This window comes from Corvus kubaryi, unplaced genomic scaffold (genome assembly GCF_017639235.1).
Source record: "Corvus kubaryi isolate FWS band 111438036 unplaced genomic scaffold, C.kubaryi_AGA036_p1.0 split3-73, whole genome shotgun sequence".
NCBI lineage: Eukaryota > Metazoa > Chordata > Aves > Passeriformes > Corvidae > Corvus > Corvus kubaryi.
This window is the reverse complement of record NW_024582091.1, coordinates 46,035,022-46,058,854: the sequence shown is the minus strand read 5'-3', so window position 1 is coordinate 46,058,854 and position 23,833 is coordinate 46,035,022. Positions and strand designations below refer to the sequence as shown.

At 41.2% G+C, this 23,833-nt stretch overlaps 1 protein-coding gene and 1 long non-coding RNA gene across 3 annotated transcripts in view; one reads left to right on the top strand and one right to left on the bottom strand.

Annotated features, from left to right (window-relative positions):
• Nucleotides 1–210: 210 nt before the first annotated feature.
• Nucleotides 211–22,790, top strand: LOC121658966. Of its 2 annotated transcripts, XR_006014124.1 has the most exons (4): nucleotides 211–808; nucleotides 14,535–14,749; nucleotides 16,336–16,455; nucleotides 22,092–22,790. It is a non-coding gene; the product is annotated as an uncharacterized LOC121658966 (long non-coding RNA). The 2 variants fall into 2 exon arrangements; XR_006014123.1 differs by lacking the exon at nucleotides 16,336–16,455 and having other exon boundaries at nucleotides 219–808.
• The window catches only part of ADGB (androglobin), a 111,516-nt gene continuing 102,064 nt past the window's right edge, over nucleotides 14,382–23,833 (bottom strand). The window contains exons 30-34 of the mRNA XM_042016610.1: nucleotides 22,211–22,366; nucleotides 20,257–20,365; nucleotides 17,591–17,678; nucleotides 16,252–16,435; nucleotides 14,382–14,648 (exon numbers count right to left, since the gene is read on the bottom strand). Coding sequence (XP_041872544.1) covers nucleotides 14,484–14,648; nucleotides 16,252–16,435; nucleotides 17,591–17,678; nucleotides 20,257–20,365; nucleotides 22,211–22,366 — 702 coding nt within the window. The 3' untranslated portion in view covers nucleotides 14,382–14,483. The remainder of the gene's footprint in view (nucleotides 14,649–16,251; nucleotides 16,436–17,590; nucleotides 17,679–20,256; nucleotides 20,366–22,210; nucleotides 22,367–23,833) is intronic.

Genomic DNA, 23,833 nt, shown 5'->3' with positions numbered 1-23,833 from the left:
ACTGAAACAGCCCCATCTCCGAAAAATACACTCCCTTTTAGCCTGAGAATAGCCTGTTTGAGGGTTGTTTTTTCTGATCTCATTTATTTCCCATCACTGTGCCAGTGATTACTCTCCCTCAAGCCCTCTCTCTCCCTCCTACCAGCATGCCTTGCCTAATTCTTCCCGCGACATTATCAGCTGGGATGATGAGCAGCTGAGCTCGGTATTAGTGCTGACGCAGGCTGGCTGACAAATGAAAAGCGCGAGTGCGAGCCCCGCTGGGTGCGCTTTCCCGGGAGCGGGAGATGGAAGCCGACGGGCTGGCAAAGAGCGAGAGCTGGCGGCTCTGGCTCTCGAGCCCCTTCCCTCGGTGGCTCCGGCCGCAGAGCGACACAGGGGAAAGACCCATATGCTTCGCTGCCCTCGGCTTGCCAAGAGCCCCTGGCTACCTGGCTGATCCGAGCTCTGCCCAGTGCCCTATTCCATAGCCAGCTGGCAGCATTGCAAGGAGATTCAGGTGCTTTTTATTAGGCTTTTTGTTGGTTGTTTTTTTTCCCGTGCATTTACCCTTAGGATCATGAAACCTGCATGGCATGATGGTCCAAGGCCTGCTCTAGCAGGAAATGGTGGGAGGTGAAGCACCATTTGAAAAACAAGGCATAACCTTGGTTTGTCTCCCTAGAAGAGGGACTGGATGCTCAGATTTTCACTGCCCACAGCTCCAAGGCTGTGTAGCTCCATGTCCTCCATCCACCAGCCCCTACTCAACTGGGAAGCACTTGGGATTTTTCGAAAGTCTCACTTCTTGGCATCAGCTGAAAATATGGTAAGTTACCCTTTGTTCCAAAGAAAATGATGGGTTTCCAGTTCTGCACCTGAAAATGTGTACTGAGCAATGGCTGGCAGTAATTTTACATGATGAGTTCTAGGTAACTAGATTCAAAGTCTGTCTTCACTCAGAAGACCTGCACAACAGCCTGAGCTGGGTTTATTCCATTAGAGTTACTGTGATGAGCTGCCGGGAAGTCACATCAGGAAAATTATACATAACCAACCAGTATTGCTCCACTTCACCTCGTTACCAGTTCAGCCACCTGTCCCTGCATGTTCCTCTGCTAGTGATGCTTCTGGTGAGAAGATGTTTCTCCTTTCATATTTGATCAGTACAAGAGAATGACTATGTTTATGCTCTGCTAATAAATCTGGATTTATGTGTGAAAGAAGGCAAAGGAGCTTGGGAAAAAATCTACTCTAAAACACCAATGTCCATTCCTTCAAGGGACACAGCACACAATACAAGTAAACAAAACTTTAAACAGCTCTTTGTCCTGTAAAATTCTCGCTTAACTCCTGGGGAGCTGGTGGTCACTGTTCCCAAGGAGACAGATCCTTTCTGTATCCCATCACAGGGACAGAAGAACCTCAGCTGGAGAGCCATTAGTGTCTGCTGCCTGCTTAGCTATGGGCTCGTATTATTTTCCATCAGCCTGCATAAAAGAAATCCCACAAGGATGAAAGCTAAAAGAAGCATTAGTGCATACATTCTGCATTAGGTTGTTAAAGTGTGGCAGAAACAAATTGTGTCACCCAGTGTTCTGTATGGAAACCAGTGGGCAGATGGTGGCCCCTGGGGTGTGATCGAGTGGGTTTATTTCACCACTAGATGACACTCGTGTCTCTTGAAAAGGCTCCTGCCGCCCCCACCCTGGCTACAGGTCACAGAAATTTTGAAAACAGATTAACCTGGTGCCAGGTGGGAGCTCCCTGAGCCCTTCTCAGACGCAGTCACTGCCTGATTAATTGCAAGTGGTTGCACATTAGGAAGCCTCACCTTATTATTTTGCAAAAGTAAGGTAGAGAAAAAATGATGACTCGACTTCTGAAATTTTGGTTTCCCTCCCAACAGAAGCAAGATAATGTGCTCAATAAGAGGGCTTCTCCTACTGACTTGTGGAGCATGGCTGTGGATTAGCAAGAGAAGCACAGAAGCTGGTTGTCAAAAGTATGGTGTGCTCAGGGCCCAGGTCCTGCAAGACCCCAAACTCGCTATGAAACCATGGCCATGCTGTGCCTCACTCCTAACACCACTTTCAAATAGCCACAGGGCTTATATGGTATTATGGCTCTCTGCAAAAACCAGGACAGCTCCTTGCACCCCAACCCTCTCAGGAGACAGAAATAATTCCTGTATGCAAGTGCTCAAATACCACAGGGTAACACGCTGTAGCCACTGCAGTGGTGGAGAACTTTCTGAGTGATACTCTTCATTCTGCTGCAGCGATTGATTTTAAGTATTTGATAATGCAAATTTTGGAAAGATGAGGCAGTAAAAGAAAAAAGCCTGAGATTAAAGGAGCCAGTAATAAAAAGTCCAAGATTAAAATGCTAGTATGGTTTTAGGTTACAGAGCCATCATGTATCAGGGCACTATATAGTGCAGAACATGATGTTTAAGGACAGCTGTAATTATAATTCTGAAAACTCTCCATGAAGAAATGTCCATATACTTCTGACACATGCTCATTGGTACCCAGACAAATACCAAAGGGGTGAAGATCCTATTTCTCCCAGAAATAAGACACAGCCTGAGATGCCACCCCTATGCCACCCTCTGATCGACTTTAACAGGCTCGTAGTGCCATGCAGAATCCCACGGGATTGTACTTCTACAGAGCTGCTTGCAAGATGAGAGATTTATATTTTTTATGGCTTAGCAAGTGATTATAGAGATAATGGGGACAATTTGTCACCAAGCTAGCATTTACAGAAACTTCCTACATGAAGATCTTCTTCTCACATTGTGCATCTTAACATGAACAACTATAGTCTTATGAATTTTGCTGTTTCAGGTTTTCCCCAGTTTATGGTCTTTGTTTCCTCTTTTTCTACAAAAAATGGAAAGCTGCTTCCCAAACACGTTTCCTCACCTGTAGTGCTGACCAGGCAACTAACAACTTCACCCACAATCAATAAATAGAGTTTGCCTGAGAGTATAATAAGGTAGGTAAGGAGATGAAGATAGATTTTCCCCGTGTAAGCTTTCCACAGTAAACCTGAGTATTTACTCCTCTTGCGTAAATCTACTTGCCTCCTTTTAATCATGATGAAATCAATTAAATACATTTTACTTGTCTGCACAAAAACTAATGAGAATAAGATTTACAGGCAAGCAGGGTATTATTGATACTGAATTATTGGATGGAGACTCGAGCTAACCCCTAAGTTAAGACTTGTAAAATTTAAGACTTTTACAGTGCTGGACAAGTCTGAAGATACACCAGACTACCAGTGCCTTAAACCTGACTTTGCTCCTGTGTCAGAACAAAGCAAAAGCTGTATGCCTGATTAGAGCTATGACCATACACAGGAGAAAACAATCCATTTTAGGGAAGCAATGTACAGAAACAGCTTGTTTACTTTTGGACAAACACTGCTGCCTATGAAAGCCCCATCTCTAGCACAGCTCCTGCTGACTTCAGTGGGAATCTGGTATGAGTCAAAAGTGGAGGCTCAGTGCTCTATGGAGAAGTATAATCATAATTATAGCACGGATTATAATTGGAGACGTGCAAAGTCAATCAGCCTGCTTCTGTTAATATCAATAGCTATCTGGTGGCTAAATTGCCTAGACTAATTCTTTTTTAACACCTCAGCCATAAGACTCATCATTAGACAAATGCCATATCCTAATATATACTGAAGCTTAAACACAATGAGAGCTTCAATCTGTTTTTTAATTTCTGTGATATTCTGTCTTTTTGCCCACATGCAGGGAAAAGAAGTTTATTGTAGGCAGAAGACTGCACGGACTGTTCCTCATCAGAAGGTTCTTGTAGTCTTCTTGTCCCTGGGAAGTGATGAGCTCCTGCAGACCCTCTAGTGCATGATGACATTTGAAAAATAAGCAATAAACAAAACAATGTTTGCTGCAGCTCTCGATGCTGCAGCTCAAAAATTTGCTGAAAGAAATTATCAAACTAATATGTATAATATTAATAAATGGGAGAAAAAATTCAATCAGCTGTTCAAAAATGTAAGCAGCCCCCATTATGATCCAGCTTACTTGTAGAGTTACCCACTTAGTCCAAGCAAGAGTACTTGGAGGAGAAAAACCAGACCCTTGCTTATCCCAATCCCCCATTTTTCTCTTGCACAACATGCAGAGTGTGGATTTGGTTCCAGCTTTAGAACCTGTCCAGAATCAAGCAGATGCATATCCAGTGGTGATGACACTTGTGCTGTGTCAGGCCCCCCTCAGTGGTGCAGGCACGGTCAGTACCACTGAATAGCACCCTGAAGTTGTCTGGAATATTTCTGTACTTGTTCATTCCCTGGATCTGTTTCAAAAGGCAAGTGTTGTACTTGGTGACAGCAGCCCGTGTTTTCAAAGCTAGTATCCACCAGCAGTTAATTCAAACTGGCCTGATTTTCAGTGCTCCAATTTGAAGCAAGTTCCTCAGCTCCTCACTTGAGTAATTTCTAGTTAGAGACCTACCTTTCGGTAACTGATTGGGAACATTATGACCTGCCTTTAAAATGTAATGTGTTACAAAATTAGAGGGACAATTTATGGGACAGCAGATACTTCCCTTTGCAAGTTTCTAACTCCCCAATGCATTATATCCTTATAATGAGTCAATAAAACAAGTCACAGCTGCAGCACAATGAATGTCAAGAGGCACAATGGACAGCGGATATTTTTGATGATTTACTCTATCAGCCTCCTGACCAAGCACTTTTACTTTCGGAAAGTTCACTGTACTACACTGTACGAGGTGAGTGCCTCTCGGCGCTTTGGCTGCACCTCCTGTACTGCAGTGAGATCGATACCGTGCACCGGTGTCAGCCTCGCTGGGGAGGAGGGTCAGCCGTGTTAAGCCGTCAGCTGGCCCGCAGACAAATCCTGAAAACAAAAAGCGGAAAAGCCTTCCGGGGCTCTAAGGCTTAAGGCAACGCAGGCTGGACACAGCCAGCGCCTGCGTTCCCGGGGGTTGGCAGCAGTGAGGGTTCAGGCGCGGGCCAGCTGACCCGGGCTCCGCTTTGCCGTGGAGTGGTCACGCACTCGGTGTGGAAGCGGGCAGAGACGCTGAAAGCCACACAAAATCCTTCCAGTTCACACAGATTCCTTCTCTTTCAAGTGGAATAGGGGCAGACAGGGCACAGCTCTGCAGGGCCCAGATGAAAGCACGGGGCTTTGTTACTCTGCAGACCCAGTGCCTCCCAATTATTATTTTTTACGTTATTTATAGCGCTACTCAAAACTGAGTACACATTTTGCCACGGGGGAAATAAAAGACTAAAAAGACAGCTATCCTTGCCTTCAGCCTCTCGGAAATTAGCCCAGGTCAGCGAGAATTCAGCATTTCTCTTCTACAGCCGCGAATTAGCTGAGAGACCGCGTTTGGTCCTAGGGCACAGCCTGGCGCAGCAGCCCCCCCCCGGCCTGCCCTGGGCGTGTCCCGCTGGCGGCGGGATGTGCGGGCAGGGCTGGAAGCGGCCCCTGAGGGCAGGAACGGCCCAGCAGCAGCACCGCGATCCCGGCGGGATGTGCGGGCAGGGCTGGAAGCGGCCCCTGAGGGCAGGAACGACCCAGCAGCAGCACCGCGATCCCGGCGGGATGTGCGGGCAGGGCTGGAAGCGGCCCCTGAGGGCAGGAACGGCCCAGCAGCGCCGCGATCCCGGCCGGAGCAAGCACGGACGCAGCGCCCCCTGGTGGGCCCGGCCGGGAGGGAATGGCGGCGCCGGGACATCAGACAGAAAATCCCAAGTCCTTTAAGATAAACATCCGCTTAATTACCGTATTCGCCGTGTGTATTACCTGTTCGCAATGACACGATTCACATCGCGTTTTAAAAATTCCTCCAGGCAAAAATCATGATTATGAATTTTTAAAGGTGACTAAATAACTCAGCCTCCTGATTTAAATGGCCAGAATTAGGCGTCCCCTCTATACTATCTGCACTATCTTTAATTAAATAAATAAATAAATAAATCAAATAATTAAAAAAGACTGTGGCACAACGTTTCTGTAGGTTTCTATTTAAAGTAATTTCCATATTATTCCCCATACAGCCACATTGCTAGCAGGGTGACAGTATGAAAGCAGCAATGAGTACAGTGGAACCTGTAAAAAAGGATGGAACAAGGAAACTGCATCATGTTGCATCTGAAAGCAACGTACTTAAGTGGGCTGCCAAGAGTGGTATCTCACAATGTTCTGCCCTGTGCATCCCGCTGGTGAACTCCCGGCCTCTAGCAAAACTCCAGCTGAATGTCACTGAGCAGGGACCGTATCTGATAAAATGTCTCACACTTGGCTTGCAATCGTTCTGCACTGCACACCAGCTTTGTTGTACCAGTGCTGGCTGTGTGTTAAATTATAGCAATGATATACTCAGCACACATGTGCTGATAGATAGCTGGGGAACAATAATAGACCTCCAGATCATGCTAAGTTTAGTGAGAAGACTGAAAAGAGAATGATACTTCATCTGGACTTGTTTGTCTCTGCATCCAATTTGTAAACGGTGTGACAGGGATCTACAATCTTCTCATCTTAGCCATGTTACCAGATTTTTTGTTGTTGTTTTGTGGTAAACAAATCCTCTTTTGGAGAAAGCAGATATGGACATAGACAGACAAACACATTAAACAGAACTTAAATATCTCAGCCTATGCATATGGTATTTCAAAGCATCAATTATCAAAACAGTTTCCATCTGCTACATCACAGCTGCAATGTGTTAAGCCAGTAATATATATGGGAGAAAAAAAGAAACCACTTGAAAAACCTAAGTTACCAATGAAGTTTTTGAAACTCATAACACTGAATAGTTCAGGTGAAAGCAATTTAAGCAAGTCTGAGAAATGTGCTTTTAGGAAACTCACCTTTTGCACTAGAGCAATAGAAAATCATTCCCTTGCTTTTCCTAATGCTTTTGATGAAATGCTGTGAAAGTCATTCTATCAAGAGAAAGGACAAGGTATGAGGAAGTTTCTCATTCCTGCATTAGCTGAACCTCACATTCTCTCATGCCACATTTTTGTAGTGTAAGAGAGAAGAGTACAAACATGGCTTTAGGCACTTGTGACTAATCTTTAGTCCCTTATCTTTCTCCAGTTCCCAAGAGTAAAATTTTTATAGGGTATGTAAAGTCCTGTGATATAAAGCCTTTCATTCTTTTGTCTACCCTGGTGGACTAGGGGTGGAGTAGTTTTAGTCTTTCCTGAATTTTTGGATCTGTGATTCTAGCCTCTGCCAACGATTGTCTCCAGAGCCAAGTCAAGGTTTCTCTGTAGTAAAAAAATAAATAATAAACCCCCATAATAATTGTGGTCTTAAAGCTGAAGGAGTGGAGTATAGAAAAGGAAGGATGAATTTTTTTTCACTGCCCCTCTGTATGTCTGAAGCAGTTCTGGTTGCTCGTAGCTGTGCCAACACTGAGTGCTTGGACTGCCTCTGTACCTGTCTGTAGCTGACATCTACTGGTTTTTGCCATGAGTAGAATGTCCAGACATTGGATGGAAATCAAATCTAGCACACTACAGGCTGCAAAACAGTAATCTCCTTTTAGCAAGACACTTCATTTATATGACTTATTAGCAAGTCAAACCTTACAGAAGTCCATGAACATGCAGCAGCTGTATCCCTCCTCTGTTCCAGCTTTGCAATGAGCTGGCTTATACATGGAGTCAGGATCTCTCTTGCCCTATGCTTGGTCTTGTGAGCATGGGTCTGGTGAGAATGGGTTCCCCATGGTGTCTGGGAAAGATATCTGTGATATATATCCCAGATGTATGTGTCTGTGGGCACACACCCATGGAATCCAGCTTTCTCAGGCAGAGAGTAGAGAAGCCTGGGTATTGTTTTCCATGGGTTGTGCTGCATCCACTGAGCTACCATGTGCAAGGCAAACACCTCCCATGTACCCATGGAAGACTGAGCATGTTGGTACTTGCCCTTAGGGAGAAAGCCCGGTTGTTGGGCAGGGAAGCTCAGGTTTCAGAGAGGACTGTGCACTGAGATGTGACCTGAAGTGACATATCCTGGCTACACTTGGGCCTGTACATTATCACATTCTCAGAATAGCCTGCCAGCCCCTGAACCACTGACCCTAAGCACATTCTTGTTGCCACAAAGATCAAAAGTCCTGAGTCCTATCTAACTGTGTCCCCCCATCCCCCCTCCCCCCCAAATATTTTCTCTTATTGTGGCTAGTGACATCTTCACTGCACCTTCCTTTTGTGCTGTTGTCTCAGTTCATACAATGCAAATAGTTTCCTCTCCTTCCCTGGCTTTCTACTTTTCTACTGTCTTTGTACTCCTCTGAGATGGAGGACATCATCTTCTTGTTTTTCTGCAAACAAGAATATTTAAATCATTGGAATATTACCTGGACTTTGAATCTATTAGGACTAATTCAAGAAATGAATAAGAGGAAAAAAGGGCTCAGAGAGTGAGATTTCTTCATTCTGTAAACTGCCATGTGATTATGCAAAGCTGTTCTCTTAAGTTTTCTGCCAGACAAAATATGTAGACACTTTTCTTGCCTTTTGGAGGGGATATGCTGTGCATGTGTATAAATGCTGTCTCTTCCTTGAATTAAAATGAGACCTTACAGAGTGGGTAAATTGCACATTGCCGGGGTGAGCAGACTGGCAGCTCAGAACCCAGCCTAGTTTCACAGCACATTGCTTGTCTCAGTAGTGAGGCAATACGGAACAGGCTTGCTCTGCTTTTTGATCTGTAACTCATTGTGTAAATGCCAGCCAAATTAAAGCAAAGCAGATGGGACAAGTAATATGAAGATTAATGAAGCTACTTGCATTAAAAAGTAACTGTAGATACATATTTTAATGGAAAAGATCCTTTCTAATTCAGAATAGCTGGTCAAAAGAAAAGGATCAAGCAGTGAAAACTGCTAAAGCTTAGCAGAACATGCCTACAAAGAATTATTACAAGTGAATAAGTCTTTATGGACTTAATCCCCATTAAATTGAATTATCAGGTCAAAGACTTATTTCTTTCTCAGCTACCTGCACCTCACTGTGAATCTACCATTTTTCCTAAAATGTAGAAGTAAAGAAATCAAACTGATAAATTCTTTAGGGATTATTCACAATGCAATCTAACATGTTCTCATTCTCCTGTGACTTTTGCAGTTTCCACCCAAACTTTTACAAATTTCTACTGAATAGCGGGATTTTTCCTTTGTATAACTGGCTACACTTCAATTGAAAGAGAAATGAGTATCAGGAAAGAGTACAGTAAACAAATTCTTTTAGTTTTACTACTACAAAAATGCAACTCAACTTCAATGATATATTGAAAGATGCCCTATGCTCTAATAAAATCCTAAATCAATGTTCAAAATTCCAGCCAATCACCAAGTATAATTGTAAAACATTTCCAGTATTGCCCTAAACTCAGAGCTCACTAGATGTTTCAAACTGCATAGCTGGTTCACAGGAGGAAAACTAGGCTTGTCTCTCACATGCCACTGTGCTGCTTTTTGAAATTGCTTCTTCTTGATGTTTAGATACTAACAGACTCTTCAACAGTGTTTTAAGTGAAGAGAGTGGAATCAGTTTTGTATTTGATTCATGAGTTGGAGGTACTTAAAGATGTGGGGGAATCACACAAAAATAAAAAGAAATCTTACCATTATAATGGAGACCATCTCTAAGAAGCACACAGTTTTCTGCTAGACACAGATCAGGATTTTTGAACTGCTGAGGTACCCAATTCCCTTTTATCTATGTAAAGAAATGGCTTCTGCCAGGCTCTTCTTCAGGAGTCAGACTTGGAATTTCAGGGGAGAAGTATGCAACTCTTCAAGTCACAAGACAGCTAAACTGCAACCTTTAGAGATCATCATAGATACACGTGCTGTTTTTCACACACGGAGTCCTTCCATGAAAAAAATGAGGGGCTGTGTAAGTGACAAACTGTGCCAGCTTTCTCAGATATGATTTTCTGTAAGAAATGTTAGAAGGCAACTGTTCAACCCCTGCTCCCACTTCCCTAAACTCTCTTCTGTGGTGTGATGCCACAAGATACCTGGTATAGTATGCTTTGATGCAGCCATTTTGCTATTGCACCTCCAAAATGAGTGTCATCTTGAAAGATCAGGCAATCGTGTCTTGATTCAGAAAAGTTTGCACTATCTGTTCTGTTCTGTAAAGGGCTTGACTCCATGTGTGAGTCCTTTTCTTAAGGACTCTTCTTCACTGAGCAAGAATGCACGTAATTTCAAGCTTGTCCTTATGCTCTTACTGAATATGGCCCTGTATGGCCAAGCTAAGTATAAGCAGGACTCATGACTATCCGAATCCCAGAGCTTTTATTACAGTAAATTTTATAAAATTATGATGCTTAAAAGCTTTGTGTTGGTTTAACACAGCCTGGTTTTAGTGAGAGGGAGAAGCTGCTCGAAGCTTCTCCTATGTCCAGCACAGAGCCAATCGCTGAAGGCTCTGACAATGGGCAAGTTACTAGCCCAATTAGAGAAGTTGGTAACGCCTCTGCGATGACATATTTAAGAAAGGAAAAAAGCACCGGAAGCTCTCTTTTTCTTCTCCTGAGGGGTGGTGAGGTGGCCATTGGGGGGCCCATCCAGAGGGCAGCCGGGGTCGTGCTGCCAGGGTGGGGGGCCATCCTGGCACTGCGAGCAGCCATGCAGCTGGGACCATGCGGCTGGGACCAGCACCGGGAACGCCCATGCAGCTGGGGTGGCGTGGCTGCTGCCATCTCAGCATGGCTCCCAATGAACTTTACTTGCTTAGCTGCTTTTAACCATCTGTGCTGCAGACAAAAGGGCAGGGGCGGCAGCAACTTCTCCTTTTCAGTGCCCCACATGAGGAGAGGCGCTGAGTGGAGCCAGCGGCCAGCGCAGCCCATGTGCTGTCGGCAGGGACCATGTGGCCAGCGATGAAAACGTGGCGAACAATTCCCCTACATGGAACACAGACGAGCTCAACCTTTTCAGCGCAGTGAAGCTCTGTAAGAGCTTTTTGATTGATAGAACTTGAGACTAAATGAAACCTATGGACACCAATTTTCTCCCGAGTCAGAGACAAGGGCAAAGTGGGGACATGTGAGGAGAACCAACATGGCGATACTGAAGTCAGTGAAAAAGAGAGAGAGGAAGTGCTCCAAACGTCAGAGCTGAGATTCTTCTGCAAGCCATGGTGAGGACTATAATACAGCAAACTCTTTCCCTGTGATTCATGAGGTGCATGGGTGGGATGCAGAGATCCACACACAGTCCGTGAGGAATAGTGCTCAAACTGGAGCGCGTGAATGCTGAAAAGCTGTAATCCAGTGAGGAACTCGAACAGAGAGAAAAGACTCTTGCTTCCAGAGATAGAAAAAGAGAACCCTTGCTTCCAAACTAGGACAGCTAAAAGACTAAACCCCATGAACTAAAATGACTCACAAGTTTTGGGAAGACCGCACCATTCATGGGAGGGACTCACGTTACACCAGGTCGGGTGGGCTGCTGTTCGTGAAAGTTAAAACCACGCTGGAAAAGTTCACAGAGAACTATCTCCCGTGGGAAGGATCCCACAGCACAGCAGAAGAAAGAAACTTTTTTTCCTTAAGTGTACTGAAGAAAGATTTTTAAGAAGTGAAAGACTAAACAAAACCCCATGTTTTGTCTCCTTGCGTGGTCGGTGAAAAGAGGGAGGGACTGGGAAAGAAAGGTGTTCTCATACCCTTTTTACTTTTAATTCTGTTTATAATAAATTTTATTTATACTGTTCAAGTTTTGAGCCTGTTTTGCCCATAAAATTTTTTTCCCTAATCCTTATCTCAAGTCATGAAGTTTTCATTTTAATTTCCCCTCCTCTGCTTAGCTATAGCAGAGGAAAATGAGTGAGTAGTTTTTCGTGAGTACTTGGTGCTTAGCCAGTGTCAAAACCATGAGAGCTGTATTAGTCCTAGAGGGCAAAAGAATAAACATGTTTTACCCACGTGAACACATAATTTGACTATTGGGCAACCTGACTACAAACTGGAGGTGACAATCAATTAAAACACAACATACAGTTTTTCTTGTTTTTCTTACAGTAAAGTGCTAAACACAATGGCTTTTTAACTTACTGCAAATGGCTGTTTAGAAATAGTTTTGTTTTAGTTTTTGTACATCTTTCCCCACTAACTTAGCCTGTAATATAGTGCAACATGTGAAAAGCTGTTCTGCTGATGTAAAACTGATGCATATGAAATGTCATCAGTCATCTGTTTCTGGTCCAATGTATGTAAATTCTTTAGCACAATCCAAACAAGGCATTTTCTCTTCCATGCTCCATTATGAGGTAAGTGAATATTTTGTTCTTCTAGAACATGCACAGGGATTTAGTAAAACTGTTACTGTGCTTCTCTTAAAACATTACACACCCCAAAGTACATGCAATTAAACAGTGTGGCAGTAATTCACACCCTCATCATACCTGCATTGTTGAAATCATAAAAGAGCCAATAGAGACATTCACAAACCATACAGCAGATTTTGACGATGCCACGTTACCTTTCAAAATGAGAAAATTAGAAAATTAGAATTACGTTTAACATCAGAGCAAGATTTGATAATGTAGATCTGAGTACACTGTGCCTGAGTTTGTCAGCTGACAGCTGATTACACATGGGGACGGGTTGTGATCATGAAAGTTATTAGCTGAATTTTTTACATTTAGATGTTTATAATGCTGACTTTTGGAACTGGATTGATTTTTACAACAGAATATTGTTATAACGCTTGCAGTGACATGAAGAACAGAACTTCAACTTGATCTTCCTCTACAGAAGCTCATTAGAGATTCACATAAGAAGACAACCAACACGTGCTATTGCCATGGAAACAAGATAGAATATTATGAAGCAGTATATCCTATATTCCAAAACAGAGAGGACAAAGAGAAATTATAGCAAAAGACTGACAGGCTTTTTATTTGCAGCCTGTATGGGTCAAAGCAAAACTTAGCTCCTGATCTTAGAAATAAAATTCACCAGTGCAGTTTTAGGACTCTGGTTTCAATTCTTCCTTTTCAAAGACAAAAACTCAAGCTAGTTAGTTTAGTTCGTGATGTATGGGAGGAAGGAGGCCGAATGGAGGCACACAGCAAGTGTGTAGGTTTGATGATGTACAAAGCACAGACATCATAGAACTGACAGAAGACTGAGTCAAGTTCAAGCCAAATAGTGATGTATGGATAAAACAGAGGTGAGTAAAACCAGCTGAAGCTGAACATCTGGTCATTAAGATGCAGAGGAAAGGCTAGTTTCAAAGGCAATGGTAGCCTGTCCAGTGGCCAGAATGAAAAGCACAAAACTTCCTGTGATTTGCACCAAATAGGTGAGTCTCACGGTTTCTTACCTTAACTAGATAATAAAATGCTTTTGGACATCCTGAACACATTGCATGTATACAATATATACTTAGTCTAACTTCCCAAGCTTCTGCTTGCAACTGCATGCATGGAAAATACTTTAAGCCATTTAAAACAGCTCTGTCCGTTCTAGAGATCTCTCACAATTGTAAGAGTTTTGATCATTGTCTCTGTGCACAGAGTGATAGCTTGTGAGTGGTTTCTTGGGAAAGAAAGGTGGATAGGGCAACAGCTTGTGGTGATAGTTTTTTTGTGTTTGATGACAAAATGACAAATACAGGAGTTCTATGATAATGGAAACAAGAGCTTAGAGGAAACATTTCACCCTTTGTGTAAAAAGCCTGTGATTGCCACCTCATTCACTGGTTTACTTTTAAGAAATGATTTTAAATTCCAGATGAGAGTCTACTGTAATTAGTCACTTTGAGCAAAGCCAGCATGGGCAAAATATAGCTTAGGAAGGATAAAGGAGTATTTAACAAGCCTTGGAAGGTTGTGTCATGAGTTTGTCACTACAGAGCATTACTGAGATTCCAAAACACGTAAGAGAATGATGGAAGGGAAAAATATTACAGTACACAGAGAGCTTGTGAGTGCCTACTCAGTCAGGCTTTGGTAAGCCTCCCAATGCCAGCATATGAAAAGTGTGGTTTGCCGCTATTTAATTATGATAAACTCCATAAATTGTCATTCACTGAAGGAGCCAGGTCAAATGACTTTCAAAACTGACTGGTTACATTTACTGTTTCAACTCTGATTCATTCTTGACTAGTTCTGTTTTGATTGGGAAAAAAGACAAAAGACACGGTGATTTTGGGAGAAGAGTCTAAATGGAATATGAATTTTATTGCAAAAGTTATTTCAGTAAAACACAAAAATTTTAATAGTAGCGAGTAGCTTTGTGAGAAGCAAAATACCAAACACTGCTAAAAAGAATACTAGATCAATTTTTTGACTAGCAACAGGCAAAGAGAGAAAATGTGATATAGTTGCCAAAAATACTTGAAAATAATAAACATTCTTTCTCATCTTTGCATATGAACTTTCTTTCCCAAACTGTTAAATACAATTCACTAGTGATAGCAACTACGCTTTTTTTCCCTAAGCCTTTACCGTTTTTTCTTTCTGTCTGCAATTCTCTTCTTTTGCTCTGCTTGCAGGGCTGCTTCCTGAGTTGCCAGTTCTTCTTGTTTTCTGCGCTCAGCCTCCAGCAGCTGATTTCTGTATGCTTCCCGAATGCTGTAAACTCTGCCTCGTGTTTCATCTAAGGATGCCTGGCCAAAAACAAACAGCAATACTGCCATGCTCAGCACATCAATCTTGATTTCATCACAAGGAACTGTATCCTTGCTCTTCTGTTTCACTTTGCGACTCTGTAAGTACAGGGAGAGTATCTCTCCTTTTCTTTTTACATGGATGTTTATTGATTTCTCAAAGGAAGCAGCTATATGTCAATCTTTCCACCATGAAGAAGAGAAAGTTCAGAAAAATCCTTTTTAAACTGCTGGAATAATAAGCTAGTTGTATGGAAGGAGAATAGGGCAACAGAGTAGTTACCCATCTGGATCTAGTCCCTTTTCAGTTACTGCTTTGCTTTTCTGTCTTAAACAAGTCTATTAAAAACTAGGTGTCAGAAATGCTGAAATGGCTTAGGAGTTCTAGCCTTTTAAGAGGCTAAAGGAGCCTAAATCACAATGACCTTCAATGAGACCTAGGGCAAGTGGGGCTTTGACACCTCTGAATACTTTCCCTTTTCTATTTCCATCCTGAAAAATGGGGATACCTGGAAATGTCTATATAGTTCTTTATGGTCTACAGATGAAAGAACTGCAAAAGTGCTTATCAGTACAGTGTGCATATTCACAAGTAACTCTCATTTTAAATTCATACTGTGAAACACTTTTAAAGGAAATACTTTCCAGAAAGAGTAGAGGATCTACTCTTGTGAAAAATTTGCCCTTCTAATATATAATATGTTAGGCATCCAAAATCATAGTAACATCTGAAAACCTGGCTTAATAGGATCAGGCTGCTGGAGGGAGAACTGTGGTGGCTCCTTGCTGACCAGTACTTGAGTAACATAAATCAGGCTGTCTGGGAACTAGTTAAGGAGATGTTTTCAAGTAAGATTTCTGTAAATAGGTTGATTTGATGTAAAATTGCTTTTACTGTCTCTTACCCAGTTTTAAGAGCTCTGAATAGTCACCAGCTGATTGATAGTGGTTATTGTACCACCACTGTAACACATCATTTTGTTCCTGTTGATGCTCAACAGTTAAGCCAATTTGGTAAAATATTTGTACCAATTTCATGTGCAATGCTTGGCTGAGTTAATCCTCACAATGGATCCTACCCTAATGCTACCACATTTATTACTTATAGACATGGTTTTCTGAAGATTAGTAATCTAAATTCTTTGTTTGCTGGCATCATGCATATTCCAAGAAAACTGCATTCTCTAACTTTTCTCTGAGACACATTAAGAGCAACTTATCCCCCTGTATAATTTTTATTCCTTTTCAAAAAGCTCTATTCAATTCTATAACTAAAAAATAGCCAAACTGGAGATGCTTTACCTAATAAGCATCTGGTCATGTATGTCACATGTCAGTTTATTCTGACTTATAACCATCCTTTTATGCTGATAAAATAGTGTTTTTGCAGAGAGGGTATTCATACTAAGGATGTCATGCAGTACTATTTTTTTACTTTAGAACTTTTAGTTTTAACCTTTGCCCAAGTGAAATTTCAAGCTTGTTCACTGCTTCTAATTACTAGTACTGAATACAAAACTCTTGATAATGGTTGATCAGGATATTCAGACTAGTGGCAGACATCACGGTAGTAATTAACTGGAAAGTAATCTTGAAAACATACCTGCAGGTTCTCATACATTTCAAGTATATTTTGCTTCAATAAAACTCTGTCATTTTCTTCTTTTTGTCTTTGTTCCAATACCAGCTTGCGGAGTTGCCTAAAATGGTTAATTTTTTCTTCTTTACGCATCTGTTGCTGTTGAATGATAGATTCATTTCTCAGGACAGATTCAGACATTGTTTTTCTGAAGGAAATACAAAACAGGTATTTGTCTCATATCAAGTTTTGGTTGTTTTGGTTGTTGTCTATTTTGCTTAACATCTATATGCAGGTATTTGGCTTATATTTGGCAACATCACTATCGTATGGTTAGATATGGTTAAGGAGTCACTTTTCTTCTGTTTATATATAACACCAATAAGAAAATACATTCCTGAGGCCATATATTTGAGTGTCTGTTTTAAATCTATTTGTAAAATCATGCTCATCTTCGAGCATAGGAAAAACTCCTACATGTGACACTTACTTTTAATTTGCAAGAAATATATTTTTAGAAGTTTTTTTATATTATAATTATGCATTGAGACAAAATCAATTTCTTTTTTTTTTTTCCTTTTGGCATAATGGCAGGTAAGTGGATAATATACTTTGAAATTTTGTCTTAAATGTCTAGTGTAAAAGTCAAGGAGTTGGAGACAAATGAAATGCTTACAAGATTCAAACTTCTGGAAGGTATTTTGCCATATTTTCTACTGGTTTAATGCTATTCACTTCAATATAATGCCTATTTCCCTTTCAATTTAAAATGAAATTTGAGCATTTTTTTCAGCATTTTTTAAAATCTTTTGAAGATCAATGAAATACAAAAATGCCACATTGAATACAAATGGACTTAAGCATGAAGTGGGTTCTAGCCACAGCACAGCAAATAAGGAGGTGCATGTGAATTAGCTTGATAAGTTCATGTCAACATTTGTAATAAAGAATAAAGTTCTTTTGAATAATAAATATAATTAATATAATTATTTCAGATATTAACTATTATTAACTGAACTGTGTTTGTTAAATATGTTATCTTAAGCCAGCATAACATCCTGAAAAATTTCTTATGATCCTAAGATTGGCTCAGCTGTTTGGAGTGTGGTGCTGATACCACCAAGATTGTGGGTTCAATCCCTGTATGGGCCATTCACTTAAGAGCAGGACTTGATGATCCTCGTGGGGCCCTTCCAATTCAGAATATCCTGTGATCTGGAAATACATGCTCCTTTCAAGATGAACACTGAAATAAATGTATTTGCCTGAATGCTCATTGTCTTCAAAAGTTTATGTCACATACTCATTACATACAGTGCAGTGATTCAACTCCTTGGGCATTTATTATGTTAGGGCAGTTTACCTCATGTAAGGACTAAGGTCTATAAGCTCCCATTTCTTTTGCTGTGTTTTTAATCTTGAGCCAATAGCTGTTTGTGGTGCTTTCTCTCCTGTGGTAAGAAAATATAAAATAGAACAGATTAAACTGGTTATTTGGTTATGCTAGGGGGCTCCACCTAAATTCTTACATAAATTTTTCTTCCTTTGGCTCAGCAAAATTATTAAATGAGAATATGGGCTGAAGAGGATATATTTCTGCCCTTTTACTTCCAACATGTAGGATACAATCAAAGATGCTGCAAAACCCCCACATATACTACAATTAAACTAATATATATATTTTAGCTAAATCCCCTCTACTCAAGAAAGTTTGTAAATCTAAGCAAGAACATTGAATTTGCAGTGCCTGAAAGATATAAAAACAACTTCTGGGAATCATATTCTTTTATTTAAAAAAATCAATAACAAGCTGGTTGTTCAGTCCTGGCTGTAATTTTAAAAAATTATATTCCCTTTTGGGGAAAATATTTAGTTTAAGAAATACCAGTTTAAAGAAAAACCATGTCATAGTAAAACTGGTATTCTGAAATCTTAGACTTTTTTTTTAACCACATGGATAATAACCATGCTATGTTTTATTGTAGCTTTCTTGCAATACAATGACACATCTGATATTAAGCTTGGCACCAGGCTGAGCTGCTTTGTCATTATTTTAATGCTTCCTTCTTTCAATTTGTCTCCATGTGCTTGTGAAATACCTGTGAAATTTGATGAGATTTAATGATGACTGCAGTAGTTTTCTTTTATAAAAACTCTTTTATTACCTTACCTATAGCAGTAACCAGTTGAAATGTTTTAAAAATATTACTGGACTTTTCTCATGAAAAAATAGGAAGAGGTTTCTGAACATTAAAAAAATTACTGTCTATATATTTACTGTCTATACATGGACAAATATACCAGCCTTCTCTGCTGGTCTCAAAGGGTGACTTGGATCTTTGGAAGTGCCTTAGATACTGCCCATCAGAACAGAATTCTCCAGAATACAAAAATCCTCATTAAGATACTGCATACTACAGAGATGTTCAATCCCATCATTGCCTATTGCTGTACTCTGTGGAACAGTGCTGCAGTACCAGCCGGGCTAGCGTGTTGTCCTGGTACCGAGCAGCCTTCTGCCTGCCCCGAGCAGGGACAGATGGAGTCCGATTGCGGCGTGCGGGAGAACGGGCGAATCCCCAGCTCGGGTTCGCCTTGCACCCCGATGGCCAGCACACGTGAAGGAGGTAGGATAAAGCGGAGGGACTCCCCTTCGTGGGAAAGGGGTTTATTCCAGGGTAGAATAAGCCACATGCCTGGAGGGACGGTTTTGTAGCCCAACAAGCAGGCGTGGAAAACACACAGTAACCAATGATAACTTCGGCCAGCGGGTGTTACAGAGGTGGGGAGAAGGGATTACAGTCAATGAAGAAAGGGGGAGGCTGGGAGGAGTAACAGAGACCAATCTGCTGCCAAAGAACCTAGATCACTCTGGAAAGGCAGAGAGATACGAGAAAAATGGGGAAGGGAGACTTGCAGCTAAAGGGTAAGGCACAGATCACAGCCTTTGGGGTCCTCAAGGCTTTTGGGGCTGGCCCTGGGGTTGGTCATGGTTCACTGCAACAGAATAGAACCACAACAACTTAAAGTCATTGGGGTGTCACTCTTTACTTCATAAGGCTTTATATTAGACTCTAAATGCTTAGTTTAGAACAAAGCTCTAGGTGGACAACCATTAATTTTGAAGTCCTTTAGCCAGTAACTTAGAGGAAATAATATTGTTTTGAGTAACCAATATTATGTTTAAGGCAGTAGGTGAGGATTAATTCTACTTAAGTTCTGAACCTTTCCTGTGAAGTGTACTTACCAGGATGGAAAAACACTAACCTATAATTAAGTATGGGTCACGGGTTCTAGTTCCATGAACATGAGTCATGACCAGATATTGTCACAATCAGACTGGGCAGTATTCTGTCCTTTTTATGATGGCCTGATCTCAGCATATTCACAAAAGAAAAAAACCAACAAACAGCTTGAAGTCTTGCACCCAGTTCAACTTTTCATCAGAGTACAGAAATTGGCAGGGAATACATATGAAGAACCCATAGAAGTTGTAATCACTAAATAACATTAGGCAGCACTCATGGAAGCTTCCAGGAAGCTGATGCTACTCAGAATGCACTTTTTGACACCTCGCTTCTAGATCACTCTTCATGAACAATTTCCATGAACATGAACATGAAGAGAATGCAGTTTAGGTGTATTAGTCTCTTACTGACATGCTATTTTAGCTGCTAAACACTTTTTTAGCATTTCTACACTAATGAACTCTGGTACTTGGAATTGAAGGAGAAGGTATTTTCCGCTGAACTTCCAAAAATTTCAGATTAATTCAGGATTAGAATTCTACTACAAAAGGACTACCTGAAGTTTGCTTAAGGGTAACTTGGCAGCCTCCAAGAGCTGTGGGGCTGTGTGTCTGTAAATAGAGCAGTGAAACAATTAAAATAAAGAGGGGATAGAGAGCAAGCTTGCCATTGCACATTTGGACACCTTTATTGGAGCTGATCTATCCATCTACTACCAGTATTTAATGCAGAAGTCTTTTCTAAGGAGTGGAACATGCTGAACAGAAAGTTATACCCTTACCTGTTTCTCCTGAGCTAGGTGTTAAGTTGGCAGTCTCAGCCCCAGCTATGGGTTCCTCTGAATCTCTCACAGCATACTTATTAATAAAACGCACACGTTCCTGAAAAGCCTAGAGATCAAAGTTTTATAGTCCAGGTAAGAAAAATTTTACTGCATATTTTAAATCTCAAAGAATTTTCAAAAGTAGGATTCTATAAGTCTTCAATAAGACCTAACACCAGGGTGCAGTGTGCAAGTCTGCCTGGTGCTGGAATCAGAAAAGATGCCAGGATCCCACTGAATCAGTCCTAAGATACTGCACACTTATACTAAAGATCACTGTCCAATGAAATAGTGGGAAATCACTAATCTCTGGGCAGTTTAAAATAGTATTGGGATTAAAAATAAAACAAAAGCTGTATAGCTGAATGTACGGCTACTGCACCTCCTTAGGGAACTATCACTTCATCCTAGGAGCTCCTATAGCCTGATGATTTAGACTTCCTCCTGAAAAATGAGACCTTTGGGTGCAAACCCTTTCAGACTCAATTACCTTTGATGCCAGAACCAGACATCAGCACTTCTGTTTTTTCAGAAGGCGACTTTGACTCACTTGGCATTCTCTTAAGGGCTGACGTTGCCAGAATGGATAGAGAAGCCCTTTGGCTTTTGGTCATCCCGGAGTCAGGCACTCAATTTCCAGAGTCAGAGGGTCTGTGACTCTGGAATGGGCAGACATTGGGCCAGGGTTGTCAAGAAGAAAGGAAAGGGGAAACTACTTAATCTGGATAGCACACCCCCAATTTAGACCTTGTTTTAGCATATTCTGTTGTTGCTGCAATTGTCTTAATGACAGCTGTTTTAAAAAATTGTCACAAACCTAAGGGGCTTCAAAAATGGAACCCCGTAGTTGCAATTCAGTTGATTTTCTGATTAAAAAAGGCAACAGTGATAGAATCAGATTCTGAAGAGTCTTTGCACATCAAAGAGGATTCATTTCCAGCTAATCTTTAGGAGGCTGTACTTGCATTTTCAGTCTCAGCACAACCAATCAAAGCTGCAGAGCTGCATCTCTCCTTAGTTCAGAATTTAACAGAGTAGTGTCAGGAAAAGTTCTGCTTTTGAACAAACTGAAAAGAACTGAGAAAATCTGAGATTCTAACTGGCAAGACTCATGTCTGAGGTTCATTTCTGAAAGGTAATATAAAAAAGACAAATCTGGGATTCTGACTGAATATTCCTTAATGGGAAATTGTATTGGTGGTGATAGGGAATGACTCTCAGGTGAGTTAGAAGACTGCACTTTGTTCTTTTATTTTTCTTTGGTAATGATGCTTCTAATTCTGAATCAGCACTGCAACTTTTTGCTTTGCTAGAAAGAGCATGTATTATTTTTCCACCTCAAGCATATGTCACGTCAAAAGCACCCAGATGCAGCCGGCAACTAAATCAGTATTGCTTCTCCAAAACAGTGAATTCATACTGAGCGTGTACCAGCCCATGGGTAACCTGCAACGCAGAATGAATTTGGAATCCTGGCTGCAAGGGACAATTTGAGTACTGATATGACCAGATGCCAGTTCTTCAGGAGGAATCATTTTTGGCATGTTTATAGCAGTGTATTTCTCAATCGAATCTGTTCATGCTAAACATTAAACTTGCCACAAGTAGCAGCTTTGCAAATGTGTAGAGGTAGTTTGCTTTCTAAGGAGAAACTTTTCTATGTTTTGTAAAGTAGAACCTAAAATCTCAGTGATCTACAGAAGCCTGAAGTAGATTATCTGGATTCCTGTCTGGAATTCAGGCACATAATCACTTTTAATTCTTTAAACTGTAAAATTTCTTGTCTTCCACAGAGTGGTGAAGAGGACAACCCTATGAAGTCAGGTTTCTGTTGTGACAACTGCTCTATCATCACAACAACTCCTGGAACTTGTGAAGAAACATCACTGCAAAGATAGCACTCTGGTATTACCTTGACAGCTCTCCCTGGCTCTGCAGACTCCCATGCTTCTTTCATGGCTCTGATCTCATCTGCTCGCCGGGTGTCTTTCTTCATCTCCAGAAAGTCTGCCTCTTTCTGTTCGCTAACTATGCGTAAAATCCAGTAGGGTGTGTTTGAATCTGCTGGCTGAAAGTATCATAAACACAATGTAGTCACTGGTACACATCTATTATCACTCTTTAGGATGAAGTTATGTTTTTCTATACTGATAATTTTTTTGACAGACTGATACGCATTATGACACAAATAGAGGCTGCCAAAGGAAAGAAAAATTACTTTGCAATGCCTGGAAGCTCTTTCAGGTATTTTGTTCACATGTTTTCCCCCACCCCCATACAGCATGCTCCACCCTCCCAGTTCTTCTGAACAGTTTGTCTGAACCAGAGTATTTTGCAGTGATTTTTCATGCAATTGTTTTATCTCCCTTCTCTTCCCTTCCCTTCCCTTCCCTTCCCTTCCCTTCCCTTCCCTTCCCTTCCCTACTAGAAGCCTTATTATATTCAAGTGGGATTTTTGTTTAGAAATAAACCTTGCTCTGTCTTGTAAAGTTCTTTTCCAGTCACTTCCCAAAGTCTCTAAAACACCTTAACACATGGCTTCTCCAGAATCACAGGGTAAGTAGCCCCTGAAGTCTAGGAGACTATTCTGCTGTCTGACGAACCAATGAGATATTGTGCCGCATATATTTCTGGAAACCATACCATCTGAAGAAGCTTTAAGCCTAAGACTTAGAACTAGGGTGAGGAGTTCAGCTCTTATTTGAGACTAAAGGTGGGCATCTTCTTTATCTGCAGGGGCTCCATCTCAAAACTTGCATCTGTTTTAGTGGTGGACTCCCAAGAACCATTGTCCCAGCACCTCTAGTATAAGGCACTATTCCAGAACTCTGTATAACTAGGTGTGGATATGAATCACAGGGAAGTCTGCTGTGCAGCAAGTTTAGTCAACAAAAAAAAAACCCAGTAGAGATTTCTTCATGAAAAATCCATGGTTCACTCCTTGAACTACACACCATGAGGCAGCAAAATTCCCAGAAAAAGCAATACCATTAAACAAGGTGCTGTCAGTTCCTTCATTGCTTTCCATTAATCTGTTTGCAACCAATAATGTCAATTATTCCTTTTAAGGCATAAAGGCTGGCAATAGCTTTTCAGACAGCCACAGGACACTCAGATGATCCCACCCCAGGGGAGAAGAACTTCCAAGTAAGCAAGTACGTACCAATTTTTCTGCCACTGTATGTCTGCATGCTAATGACAATTGTGATATATGAGACAGGAACTGACTACAGTGGAAAGACCTATTTCATCTCCCTAGGAACCTATGAAAGCCACTATGAGGGACTAATGGAACACAAATATGGTGAATTCATGGAATTTAGTAAGCCTTCAGCAGAGACAGGAAACTACACCAACAAAAGGAACAACCAGGAGTTCCTTTATACATAAACAAAGAAATGAGCAAATGGTATTTCTAAATCCAGGAGGCACATTTTTTGCATTCAACCTTTTTAATTCAGCCTTTCTCAGGTGTAAAGCTAAAATGGTGGCAAAGCAGGGTATAGAGAAATGCAACGGATGTTAGAAGTCCTAG